General features: G+C 43.4%; 1 protein-coding gene and 1 long non-coding RNA gene across 3 annotated transcripts in view; both read left to right on the forward strand.

Annotated features, from left to right (window-relative positions):
• The first annotated feature begins 627 nt into the window (after window positions 1–627).
• Window positions 628–4,769, forward strand: LOC121110931. Its single transcript, XR_005860308.1, has 3 exons — window positions 628–773; window positions 3,651–3,840; window positions 4,579–4,769. It is a non-coding gene; the product is annotated as an uncharacterized LOC121110931 (long non-coding RNA).
• A 3,610-nt stretch (window positions 4,770–8,379) lies between these two features.
• SLC24A4 (solute carrier family 24 member 4) overlaps window positions 8,380–13,963 on the forward strand; it is an 85,548-nt gene continuing 79,964 nt past the window's right edge. For both annotated transcript variants that reach the window (XM_001235437.7, XM_004941876.5), the window contains exons 1-2: window positions 8,380–9,033; window positions 11,167–11,277. In XM_001235437.7, the coding sequence (XP_001235438.2) occupies window positions 8,877–9,033; window positions 11,167–11,277 (268 nt within the window). In that variant the 5' untranslated portion in view covers window positions 8,380–8,876. The remainder of the gene's footprint in view (window positions 9,034–11,166; window positions 11,278–13,963) is intronic.

The following is a 13,963-nucleotide window of genomic DNA, read 5'->3' on the forward strand; positions in this document are numbered from 1 at the left end:
GAGTTACTCCTTCACATGCTTCAGAGAGGTGATTGTGGTATGTCAGGATATACAGTGACAGGTTAGCAAAGTTATGCTTTCATATTTATCCATGGGGATAATTTAATACCCACTTCAGAGCAGAATGGCTTTGGGTATTTATTTGTATAGTTGGAAGGAGTATGCCATATCTAGCTGCGTTTTTACTTCTACGAATGCTAATCTTCTTTTTCCCATAGTCTGATTAAACTTTTCAAGCATCTTGGATCACAATTCTCCAATGGTAGCAGCCCGCTGCTGTCAGTAGGGATTAAAGGTGTGTGAGGAATCTAGTGTTGCTGACCCTTAACAATACCATTTCAGTTGTCTGACCTGATAACTGGACTAACTCTGGTGGTCATCTCCAACGTGTGGCATTATCTCTTCTGTCAAAAAGGACTTTATGGACTAGAAATTCCATACAGGGAAAATTTGTTTTCTTGTCAGAGTCAAAAAGGTGGCCTGGGCCTCTTGTTGCTTGTAAGAAGGCCATAAGTAATAACACGTGCTCAGCAGGAGCACAGCTAATTGTACATTTTTTAATTTCAAGATCCCCCAAAGCATGTCTCTAGATTGAATGTTGGATGACTTTCTTTCATGTTTAGCTGTCTCCTCGCTCTGTCGTTTCCATGGTAACATCTCTGAAACATTGCTCCTTTCTGAGGAGGTGAAATGTAAAGTAGCTGGAATATTTGAGTGTTTAAATATATAAATGAAAACAACAAAAAGATGGTGGAGTGAGTCAGACATGACAGGTAAGTGACACCCACAATAGCTGCTATTAAATTGGGCTATGGTGAAGTGCTCTCCTTGCTGTACTCCCACTGCGAGCCAAAGAGAGCAGCCAGCTCAGAGCTGGGCTGAACCTGGGCTGCCCAGGTGCTGGGAAGCAGCTGAGCACACTTATGAGCAAGGCCAACTCAAATAGTCTGCTGCCAGCCTTTGCACGGAGCCAGCAAGGAACTTAATTTGTAGGAGTTCTGCATTTATTATTTGCCAGTGAAAAATATTCAAAAATACTAATTGTCTTGGTATTTGCCAGTGATGTCTGTTAGGAAGTTAATATGGAAGTATTGTAAAAAGAATTAATGCCAATGCTTGAAGTTTGCCTTGACTGTGACTATAACAAATGTCACTTATCTGGGTTTGGAGGAGAATGTGATGCATATTTCAGTTTTCGTAAACTCAAATGATACTCTTATGGAGAATGTTCTTCTTAAAGTACAGCAGCTACAGCTCTCTCTCTCGTCTACTACATCAACCCTTTTCAAATTCACACTACAAGAACTGCTCTTCAGAAGTGGAGAAAGTGTTGCTCATGTCCCCGTTTCAGCTCTTTTCGCTTGTCCTTCCAACCCACTTTGATTAATGATCCTTTTGTCTGCTGTCACGGAGCGCTGTGCCTAACCCATTTGCTCAGAAGTTTCTCTTCATTCTTATTGTACTGAAGCTCTCCTCTCCCTTCCTTCCCTGAAATGCTCCCTTAGACAAACACCTTTCACTTCACTCTTCTGAACTTGAACTCTGAACCAGCCTTCTCTGTTCTCCCCTCTCCCGTCTGATCATAATGGGGGCAAATTAATCCTCCTTTCTTATCCCGTCCACAGAAGACACATGAAACACCAGTGAAATAAATGACCTGAATTCTTCATACAAAACACTCCATTGAGCACCGTTCCTGCTCACTTGATTTTTCTGATTGCCATTCCCTCCAGACTATCATTTTGTATGATTTTATACGCTGAATTTATCTTCCCAGGGCAAGGTTGTTTTCTTCCTACTTGTCTATGATTTCTACTAGCTTTACAGAAATAAACAGTAAGAATATTGTCCCCTTCTCTGATTGACAGCTACAATTTCTCTTAGCTTTAACATAATAGGTTTTCAATAGAACAAATTTTCCTTTTTGAAAAATCTGCAATCAGATGAGGGGAAAAATTCCCAGAACTCTCCAAGCTCTGCTCAGTCACAGCGTTAAAAAAAGATGTCAGCCAAAGTAGGAGGTGTAAATTTTCTTAATGTTATTCACCACCATTTTATTTTAAAAGCTTTGATAGGCAGTCAAACAGCAATTTCAGTATCAAGATGGATATAAAGTTTCAGAGCAAGCCCACTCAACATTAGGGAGAGCTGAATACTGCCTAAGCAAAATGAACAGGACAGCCTCTCAGAGTTCCTTCAAACATATGTTCCACTAGTCTCCGAATAAAGATGGTTCTCACCTTTTCAATATTGTAGTTTCAAGGACATCAGTTGCCAGGGCATACATTCCTGCACTTGCTTGCATAGAGTTAGGAGTCTGCAGCTGTTTTTCTCCACAGTCACGGGGGATTAATGCTTGTATTTCTTTCCTTAATGGTTTTGATATACTAATCTAATGAGGGAAAGGAGCTGCCCTGTTGGATTTTTCTCAGCTACCCTGACAGGACTTGCACTGAACCTCTTCAGCCTCTAGGCTTTCATTTGAGGTTTTGTGTGTATGAGAATTCTCCACAGCTTTCTCCTGTGTATTCCTAAGATCAGAGCAGTCTGTGGTTTGGGCTAAAAACACACAGATGTGGTCATTTTTTCTCTCCGCAATGAATCAATTTTTGCTTAAGTTAATGATTCCTCTCAGTCAGAGAGACTAGCAAAGGGGGTTGGAAACAGATCCCCTGGGTACGAAAGCTGCAGTAAAGTGCAGTGGTTGTGCTGAGAGAAGGTGTCTCTTCAGTAAGTGATTTGAATTTCGCCGTACTTCACAGACATATTAACAGTTTCCAGAAAGAAAACAAATGGAACACATTTTGCAGAACTGAATTTAGTTTCTTTATCTGGGAGAGGAACACGATTATGGAGAGCAAATGAAACGTGTTCTGTAGTGATGGAAGAGAGTGCTGCAGCCAACCTGCAGAGCTTTAACCAGTTAGAATCACTCATGTTCAGCATGATGCCACCTAACTAGATTCCTCAGTTACGGTTAAGCACAGCCAGATTTCCCCATGCCTCTGAGAATAGTCTTTAGAATCAATAATAGCCTCAAACCCAGGGAGCTTAAGGGAAGACTTGAAGAGGAGGAAGTGCTGTTTACAGAAAGTGGAACAAATTAAAAAAAATTTATACTGCACCTAGAAGATCAGGAGAGGGGGTCAAAGTCATGTGGAGCAGAAGAGAAAATAGGGGAAGCAGAGAAATAGGCATAAGAGAAAGTAAGCATGAGAGCAGAGAGGGACAGAAATTCACTTTCAAGATGTAAAACCAGCAAAATCAATTGGGACTCAGATTCAGTGGAGGTAGCAAGCCTGAGAAACTGAGAAAGACAGAAATGGTATGTGTGTAAGGAAGGATATGCTGTGTAACAGAGTCCCTGTAATTTAAGCTGCAGTTTCATGCGGCCTTATGCATGTGCCAGAGTTCTTCACATTTGGCAAGCAGTTAAGCAAATGCCTTATATCCCTGAGAAATCTAGTGGGCGTTAAATGTAGATGCTATGATTACTTTGGAGGGCTCAGATGATGCAGATTTAAGGAGACAAACACTGATATTTTTCAACGAAACTGTTTTAAAGCTAGATATTGATCAAAACGTTACAGGCAGAAGAACAACAGATTGAATCCTACTGATATGCATAATGTGTCTCTTTCTCTTACCAGAAGACGGTATGTTCTGCCTCCATTTGAGGCATGGTGTGACTGGCAGCTGACATCCTCACCCTGCTCATGTGCAGCCCGGCCTCTATTGCCATGTTTCTTTCAGTCTTTGCCCTGAGAAGCTTAGTGTTGGATCTGAGGTGGCAGATAGAGAAACAAGATCTTTTCAACTTGTGAGACATCTTTGTCTGAGGTATGAATAGAGCCAATGCATGTAAATTACAATGTGTTAACAGCATATGTAGGACATCAGTAGTCAAGTGATTTTATTTTGTTGTAGCTTGAAATAAATCACATTAAGAGTGTAGATCTGGTTGCTATATTTTATTCTTCTTGTATAGCAAGATGATGTGCAACAGCACTTCCTGGGCTTATGTGAGGTTGCCTATGGAGGGTTCAAGGAACTCTTGCTTGTAGCTTCCCAGCATGTTGCGGGAGAATCCCATTATTGATAAATGAAACTCTCAAGTAAGGTCTGGGTAAATGTGTGGCTACTAGCTAAGTGTTCACTGTGTGGCGTAACCTCTGATGCTCACCAGAACGAGAAAGTAGCATTATTTCAAGTTATTAAAGACAAATCAGCAGTAGGAAACCGCAAGATATAAAAGCACAAGGGAGAATTTGAGTAAGTTAAAGCATTATAGTGCAAGATTGACATCTTCTTTATGGCATTTAAATTCCAATTCAAGGTTAAGATATTTATAGCCTTGGAAGCAAAACAGAGGTCTGAGTAAAACTACAGAAATAACTCAGTATTAAAAAAAACTTCTGTCTCTGAAGCATGCAAAAGTACAATATGACAACACGTCAACTGCACAGTAGAACTGGAGAATGGATGGGAAATAAAAATATGAGAACGAGTAGAGAAATGTTGAGGACATTAGCACACTTTGATGGGTAGCACAGCTGGAGTTTCTCTCTTCATCCACAGATAGTTCCAACTTAGGGTACATTCATTGCAGACTCTGGAAGAATCCTCGGTGCTGATCCCAACATGAGATCTGCTTTGTAAACTTCAAGTACAGTTCAGCAAAGCACCTTTCACTAGATCTTAAAGAACCATCCAAGCATACTGGCTTAATGTATGGTGGCCTGAGTTGAAGTTCAACATTAAAATATTGATACGCTAATGTTTGCTTTCTGTGAGCTTATTTATCAAGTTCTTTCCTGGAGACCAGGTCCTAAACAAACACAGGATGGCTCCCTTCTTGACAGGAGGGTGGTTACAGACAGCATCAAACTAAGTTTCCCTCACTGTGTCCCTTCCACGAAACACTTTGGCCAAACAGCAGAAGCAGGATCGCAGTTATCTCACTCACGAACTCCTTTTCCTCTCATCTTAGTTTTTATGGCTTAAGGGAGATTTTCTGGTTTTTGGGTTTTTTTTTTTTTCAGGAACAGTGTTAGCTTTTCTTTGATACTATCTCTTGATCTTGGGGATACCGGAATGATATGGGGATCTTGGTTTTATCAGTTGGAAAAGCTGGCCTTGCTTAGGTTCCTAGGGCTGGCTGGGTGTCTATTACAAATGATCACTAGCTAAACCTCAGGGCTTCTCAGCTGATGCAGTCTCAGCTCTTTTCTGTGTGTCAGTCCTCATGGCCAACTAATAGCATCTCTACTCCAGCTACCCTGCTGTGCTACTGCACTGCTGCTGCTTTCACTGCTCCTTTTAGGGGGTGCCATAGAGAATGCATCCAAGCGTTACACTTCTCTTTTGACTCTCAGCAGCATCAATATTTCCTCCTTAGAAGAGCTGATTTCATGAATCTCCTGTGAGACTCTTTCCTAATTCAAAGCCTTTCAAGATACTAATTGTGCTTGAGATGAAAAACAAGCAAACTTGGCAGACAGCTACAGCTAGCATTAGTCTGTGCTTTCAGTGAAATGTTTTACCATGAGACATACATGAAAGTTAAATTATAACAATGGTAAATGCAAGGATAAAGACAGCTTCTTGTGTCTGACTTGGTTTAAGCTGCTAAGTGCTATTTAATATTTTCCCCCTCTGAATTTTGTTTTGATGATACTTTCCAAATACCTCTAATTTCCAACACACAAATCTTTCAGGAATATTCCTAGATGTAATATGGAAAATATTTTGTTCCAGTTATAATGAAGACATCGAACATCTGGAATATCACCAAACCACTCTTTGTAAAGCATCACTCGGAAAACTGTGGGGGGTGTCTTACCATTTTCAAATTTCTTTTCAGACTGCTAATGAAAAGACCCCACTGAATTTACAGTTTTCCCTGTTGCACTAAGAGACAAGAATATTTCCAGATTTAAAAAATGAATGTAAATGAGTATAATATCACCTTATCCACAAAGCATTTCCTTTTTTGCCCCGACACAATCACCATTCTCTCACACACAGCGTGAATGTCTCAAATCAGAAGAAAGTGTTGCGACATCATTCCAGTAATTACCTCCATCTGAATGTCCTGAATGTGCTCCAGCAGCCCAGTGAGGTGTGGGTGCTGCCAGCTGTTGGGGGAGAGGTAACCGAGTCTTAAGTCTGTGGCACACTTCTCTTTGAGACATCCCATAATTCTTACAGGAAGCACCAAAGTAAAAGTAATTTGGAAATGCTGTTCTTGAAGTTTAGCGCTCAAGAGCAATTTTGAGGCTGCCTTGTGATCACCAGACTGATTAAAAATGCTAATCAGGAGCCTGTATGATTAGGAGATTAGTACAGTCTGAACTTTGATCTGCCTCATTTGTGTACTCAGAGACAGACGAGACACACAATCACTCTGAGAACTGCTTTCATAGGTAGCAGTTTCCCTCTGTGTAAAACATTCACAAAAGATCTCTCTCTTTTTTTCTGTTTCTTGCTCTCAGTTCCTCAAGGGATGGCCCTGGGATTTCTGTAATCATTACCTATAAAACAGACCCCTTTTAACAGCCTGAAAAGAGAAAACAACCCTCATCCAAAAAGGCAATATTACACTTGCATTCCTGTAACTGACCATGTGCTTTGATGTCATCCATGTGATTTTCATAGGACCTGGCAGATTTAATGAAAATCCCTCACATGTGGAACTCAGGACCTCTAACAGTACTTCATCTCTGTGCTCCTGTGTAAATCCCATAGACACAAATACAGAATATCTGGAAGTCATGGCATTACCTCCAGACCCAAATTTACCTCAATTCCATACAAACTAATAATTTCATGCCTTAACACTGGTAACTCTTCATATCAGGAGTGCCATGACTTTGATACAGAACAAAAGAAAATACCCTCAGTATAAAGAGCAAGAGAATAAACCTGGTAAATACAAGTCACAGGCAACCTCAGTCAGACGTAACTACCAGAACAGCCTCTCCAAAGCCCACAGCTCTGCTCTGTCTTATCAGTGAAGCAGATAATGAGCTTATGACAAGTGGCTACTGAGAAAACACTGGATCTCTGCAGTGCCTTCCAGTTGTCACAACCTTGCTATTGCTGGATATAATCTTTATGCAGAAGACTACACTCATGTCAGCACCTCAGCTCTTATTGACCACCGAGTAAGTGGATGGCAGATTGGTGTCCACACTGCCATTTCAAGCAGAAGGGGAGGCTTGAGTAAAGACATTATAAAAAGCCACATGAAGAATTAGAGCTCAGGCATTATGATGGCTGTTAGGAGCTGCAGTGGCATCTAACCATGCAGTGTTATCTCTGCTGGCACGCCAACTAAGCACTACAGTAGAGCATAAAGGTATTTGATGAACAAATGTATGCAATGATTCTTCTGAGCTAGAAGGCTTCAGTTTGGTTATGTTATGAGACAAGGATACCTAAGTGAGAATAGCTATTGCAGAATTAGGTGTTAGAAGGGCCTTTATTCAGATTCCTGTGGCTCTGCTACCTAATTAGACTGTATATTGTGCTGGTCAGGAGTGGCTTTCCTTATTCTGGGTTCAGCTGGGAGATGCCCTGCACGGTCATGGAGAGAAATAACAGACATGAGCTTACTTGTAATATTGTCTTCTACCTTCCTCATAGCAGTCTGCTGTTACTTCTGCTCCCTCAGCAGCATTCAAGGGAATGAAAGACCATCGTGTGCCTCAGTGCCACTCTTCTAACACTCTTCAGGCTAAATCAGAAAGTCTAAGGCCCACCGGAGCTGAGGTGCCCTCTCAGCTCGAACAGTTCTGCAGCTATGCGCATGCAAGTGAGCACCGAGGCTCAGCTGCTTCTCTGTCCAGGCTGAGCAGTCCCTTTCCACGGAGGCACGTGGGCGGGAGTCTGGAGTTACCACACGTCGGGTGTGTGGGGCAGCACCTTGAGTGCCGACGCTGCTTCTCACTGTTGCAGAAATAGTTTGTAAGCAAAAACGAAAGGCCGCCACACGCATTTGCAGGAGGAAGGGGAAACACAGAGGATTAGCGATGTTCTATGCGTGAAGATTTGTTTTGGCAGGATACTTTCATTAGTATTTCAGTTGTGACATGAACAGAAGTAATGGTAGATAGGACACAGTCCACGTTGTGAACTACGAGGGCAGAGATCCCGGGGGACACGCGGGGCGCTGCCCCCTCAGCTCCAACGGCCGCAGCGACACCGCACGACCCCAACCCACCCCGCGCCCGCGGCTGGCGCGGCGCTCACAGCAGCCACTCCCCGCCCCGCGAGGGGGGTAAGGATTAATTTGGCCAGTCGATGCCCCGCCCCTCCCTGGGGAAGCCGGGGGGTGTTGCGCGTTGCCATGGGCGTCTACGGAGCGCTTAGAAAGTTGTCGCGGAGGGGCGGGCCGGGACGGGCGCACGAGGGAGAGGTAGCGTGCTGCGGTTGAGCGTCCGTTCGGCGCCCCAGCGAGAGCCCTTGGGACGGCTGGTCCCGCGGCGGCGGTTGCTGAGCCCCCTCGGTGCGGAGGGCTGGAAGGAGGGAGAGACGGAGGGAGGAAAGGACTCCGCTTTAAACTTGGCCGGGCGGGCATGAGTGCTGCCGCCGTTGCTGGGCGCTGACTCGCGGCGGGCTGCAGGGCGCTCGCCGTGCCGCTTCCTCCGCCGCCGGCCATGGTGCGTGCGGGCAGCGGGGCTCAGCCCGGCCCCTGAGAGCGCCGCCTCGCCCCCCCGCCGGGCCGCCTTCCCGCCCGCCTCCAACTGCCGCTCTGCTTCTCCGGGCACCGGCTTCGCCTCGCGCTGCCGCCCGCCCGCCATGGAGCCGTCCGCGAGGAGGCGGCGGGACTGAGCCCCACACGCAGCGAGCCGCCGGCCGGCCTCGCGCCGCCCATGGAGCTGGACGGAGCGCCGCTCGCCCGCCCGAAGACCATGTTGCTGCTGCTGAGGAAAGTTCGCAAGCGGCGGGAGATGCTGCTGCAGCAGCTGGGCTTCATCTGCGCCATCCTCTTCTTCGTCTGGTGCATGTCCAGCCTGCTCTCCAGGCGGGGTGAGTGCTGGAGCGGCGGGTCGGGGAGCGGTGCCGGCCCGGCGGGGCGCGGGGCTTCGGGTCGGCACCGAGCGGGAACCGCCCCCTGCCCGCCGCGCCGGGCTGCAGCTGCTCGTGCCGCCTGTGGTCCCCGGGCAGCTCCGGGCCGCCTCTCGTTGGTAACCTGTGGCTGTACACCTCCGTCAGCTGCAACAGCTGCTTCTCTCCATCTTCTCCCCTAAGTGACAGTCTGGGATTGACAGAACGTTCTGTATGATAGGCAAGGAACGGTGCCGGCCTCGTATTTTAGGCAGCGCGTTGCATCCTTTATACGAGTGGCATATTGGTAAACTGATCATCGATTGCGTTGTTCCCAGTGTTTTTCTGTTTGTTTATTTCTTTTGTTGCCGTCCTGTTTGTTTTTTTTCTGCCTGCGGCACATCTGGGACTGCAAATGTACATCTGGAGGCTCTCCTTCCACTCTGCCTTGCATCCCCCCAGATAGGAAACCGAAGGTTACGGGGGCACTGCATACAGGCTCCTAGATAGAACTGCCAACAGAATGCTATCTCTACTGTAATTAGCACAGGTCATCTGCTTAAAGTTGACGTTGAAACGTGTGCTTTAGGAAGAAAAAGATCTAGTGGAACTTTTCATGCTTTCTAAGGCCCTTGTGCTCGCATTGCTACCTGTGATGTTTGAGGTATGTGGGTGGCTTGTTGCCATCCTAGATACAACAGCTTAGTGCTATGTATATCAGCTATATTAGCAGGTAGCTTGTCCTAAAACTTCCAACGTTTTTTCTAACTGTGGTTTCACAGAATAGTCCTGCCTTATTTACAACTGCTTATCTGTCATGCCAATGACTGCTTTTTTTTCTTGCAGTAGCTAGATATTTTCATAAATGGACTGGTTTGTGAAGGCAGCTTGGTTGGGTTATAGTTGTGTTTATGTGGCTTGAGGTTTTTGGTGCAGATAAAGGGTTTCCAGATGTTTTTTTGGTCTTGCGTGAAAAATGCCATGACTAATGAAAGTTTTTAATCTCCTTGGTTATCAGCTAAATCCCCAATAACCTGATTTTTGTTGGTATGCTCCATCAGGTAGAGGTTTTTTCAGCCCACTAATTTACTGTATATTATATCCATAAATACTGACCATCTGTTCTCTGAGTTTATCTTATAGTTGTGGCAGCAGACTATTTTAGCAAATATTTTACCCAAACTGACTTTCCAAGCTAGAGTTTCTAGCAGGAGTTACTGTAGCAAACCACGAGCATTCTGAGATAAATTCTAAGATCAAGCATGGAAGATTTTTGTTACTATATTATTTGAAATAGATATGGTTGATATGGAAGCAATTTATTTAAGAGAATCTCTTCTTCCTTTGGTTATCATGATCGTGTACCCTGCATTACCACACCTGCACCTTACACACTGCATTCAGTAAGTTCCATGGAGACTGCTTCTGGAACGTGAGTTCAGACTAAACCTCCCCTGATTCCTAAAGAAGTTTTGTTTTTCTTAATTCTTGTGGGGTTTTACAGTGCTGTTTTTCATTTTCCTCAACAAATTCTGCAGGAATTGGTATTACCAAGTATACCCTAAAAAGACCAGCCCTTGGTTTGGATTAAGCAGAAATATATCTGGAACTTGGAAATATGCCTTTATATTTTTGATAAATCAGTGATGTATGATCTGCACATGCAGATGACTAAATGAAAATGTGATTGTTATTCATGTCAGCATAGCTGGGCTGGTTTCACGTATATAGGATATGTAAGTGTTGAGTTTCACAGGTACAGGTTTCAACTTTTGCTTGCTGCAGAATTATTTTGCTGTTATGGGTCACAGCCAGGTACTCTGATAGCCAGAACATGCTGACAGCTCAGATACTCCACCTTCATAGCTAGTTTTACCCTTGGTAGCATGGAGCACCAGGCATACTTGCGTTGACATGTGCCAGAGTGTAAGAGACTATTCTCTCCCTCCTATAAATTGGAGTGTGACACAGAGGTACACCTTCATTTTGCTGTGTTTGCTTACTGGTATTGATGGCCTGCCTGTGATCCTGGCTAGTGGGGAGCATGAAGTCCTGTTAAGATGATAGAGGAAAAACTCAGTGACAGTGGATATCACCTCTTTCTATTTCACACAGGCCAAGAATCAAGTATTGCAGACACACGTGTTCCATCAGAGACGTGGAGGAATAGAATATTGATGGCATTAGCTAATGGGACACATGAAGGAAAGAACTGTACAGAGCCAGGTAAGGAAAGGAAACTTTATGATGTATTGTAAGCTCTTGAGATGTGTTGTGCTGTGCAAAATTAGCATTCAGATGTAAGTACGTTTGGGGTCACTATGAGACTTGTGTTGACAGTTCCTCAATTTTTGTTTCTTCATTTTTCCTGCCTAACTGAGCTGTGCATATGACACTGGTAATGAGAGATGCACTCTTCTTGAAACTGGGTTAAATGTGCAGTGTTTGAGATATCATCTGAGCATATTAGTTTGTGGTTGTTGCCATTATAAATTGAATCGTGTTTTGCTGGATTAATGATAAGCTGTGTATTTGGAGTGGGAATTCACACTTTATGGAGCAATATGATGAGGTAAGTAATGTGGAAACACTGGAACCCCTTTTACTTCAAGATATCTGCTCTGGCCAGAGGATAATTGATTGAGAGCAGGGATGGATGACACATTTTAGTATCTGTGTTAGTCCACAACACTTTCATCTTTCCATCTGTCTTTCCAGTGTATATTTCCTTTCTCTCTCTTCTTGCCTTTCTGTGGTTTATGGTGTGTGGGAGACGAGACGTTTTGCCAATGGCACTAGCCAAATTAATTTAAAGTTCAGATTTATTTATTTATTTATTGCAATATGATTCTTTGATCAAGTAGGGAATGACAGCAGAGTCTGTACTTTCCTGCAAAGAGTGACAGCGTGAGTTCGGGGATGCTGTCAACCTCTGTCACTGAGGAGTATGGAGCAGAACTTCCCCCTTTCAGCTATATGTTTGTTATAATACTGGGGCCTCTACTGTATAGATTGAGGATTGCTACTGTGCTTATGCACGAGAGGAGTTGGGGAACATTGCTCAAAGTATGTGGATCCAGAAGCTTTAACTGTATCTTCTTGATGTCCACAGGCTTCTCTGTTAAGGACTTAGTTTGCTGCTGTTTGTACCTGTAACCTTATGATACTTCTGCTTTATCTGTAAAAGTTGTTCATAGGTGAGAAAGAATAAACAAATAACCTTCTGGAAAGATGTAATTATTTTCTGACTAGTTATCAAGAATACGATTCTTTCTGATTCCTCTTTCGTTTTCCTCTGCATATGTAGATGTATCAGTGTGATCATGTGTGAACACATACATGGCTGCACACTCAAAGGCAAACTAACAAAGACCACAAAATTGTCAAAGTTGGGTCAGTGAGACACCCCTCAACATTTTCGGTGGGAATTTCTACTTAGAGTAAAGGATAACTTTACAGTGATACAGTAAAAACTGCTAGTGGAAAACATATGCTTAGATATGTATATTGAAATATTGTTAGCAATGCTGACTTCTCCAGATGCTTAGAAGAAAACACAGAATCATAGGATACATTGGGTTGAAGGGACTTTGAAGGCCATCCAGTTCCAACCTACCTACCATGAGCCGGCTTCTGCTAGATCAAGTTGCCCAAAGCCCTGTCCAATGATTCAGCTCCCTCCATTCCTCCAAAACTGTAAGAATAGTTTAAGAATATTTGGATTAAATAAGTACAGCTGGAACACTTTCATTTGCTTTATGAAATTCAGGTTTTTGAGTGCACTTTTTTCTTTAACCACAAGTGCTGGGTGGATGGAATCTGGGACACCCAAATATGCCCTAGAGTGCTGAGGTTTTAAGAAATCTTGTGTTAAACTTGTGATTTCTAGGCGCAGCATTGGAATTAATCTTTCTTTTTAATAGGTGTTTCTTCAGTTAGGACACAGATTTACAGATCAAGCGTGTCACAGAATTGAAATTGTGGCATTTTTAGTCACTTCCTGTTGTTCTGCAGCTATGTAAATCTTATCTGTCCTTATCTTCCCCTACCAATGTGGGGATCTGGATGCTTCAAGAGTTGCTAAATGTAAGATGTAAACATCTGAAAATATTTGAAACTGATGTTTGTTGGGCAAGGATGATTTTGTAAGGACTCTTGTTCGTTTTTGCTCAGTAGTAACTTCTGCGGATATTTTTCTGTTGTTGTTCCTATGTGGTAGCCAGAGATTGGGATTTCCACTCTAATGAGAAGGTAAACCCATCAAAAAGGAACAAACATCATAGCTCGTTTCTTTGAGAATGTAGCTTGTGTAACCCTGTGACTACAACTGGGGGAAGCAGTCATGGGAAAGGCTAAGAGACTCAGTCAAGATCACGTAGAAAAATGGTGAGAAAGTGTGGGTTTTCAGCTGCAACGTTTGAGCTTTCATTCATGCGTTTATCCAGAAAGCTGCCCTTCTCAATTTAATGAAACTCCCAGGAATGTGTTGTCAAAATGTTTGACTGTCTGGACTTTGTGTTTGTTTGATTGTTTCTCTTTAATCTTAAGAACAGGTAGTTAATAAACATTTACGTTGTATGAATGTATCTGTATAGTCTCTATTATGGGAAGTGCTTATTCTTACCTGTGTCAGCTCTGTATTTCCTTTAAGCTTTAGGGGCCCTACAGATGCATGCTTTTGTATATGGTATGCAGCAATTTCCTTATGTGAATATTTCTGTATGTGTTTAGGATACAGGAACTTCATACCTCGAGGAATGCAAGTCCTTGCTTGAGAGCCTGTTAATCTTTTTTGTCATTCCACTGCAGTTACTCTGCTCCCTTTTTATTAGCTTCCCCTGCAAGTCTGCAGCTTTACTTCTCTTTTCATAAAGGCTTTCAACAAAGTTAATTTATTTACCAGTTCATCCTC

The sequence above is a fragment of the Gallus gallus genome, chromosome 5 (assembly GCF_016699485.2).
Source record: "Gallus gallus isolate bGalGal1 chromosome 5, bGalGal1.mat.broiler.GRCg7b, whole genome shotgun sequence".
Lineage (NCBI taxonomy): Eukaryota > Metazoa > Chordata > Aves > Galliformes > Phasianidae > Gallus > Gallus gallus.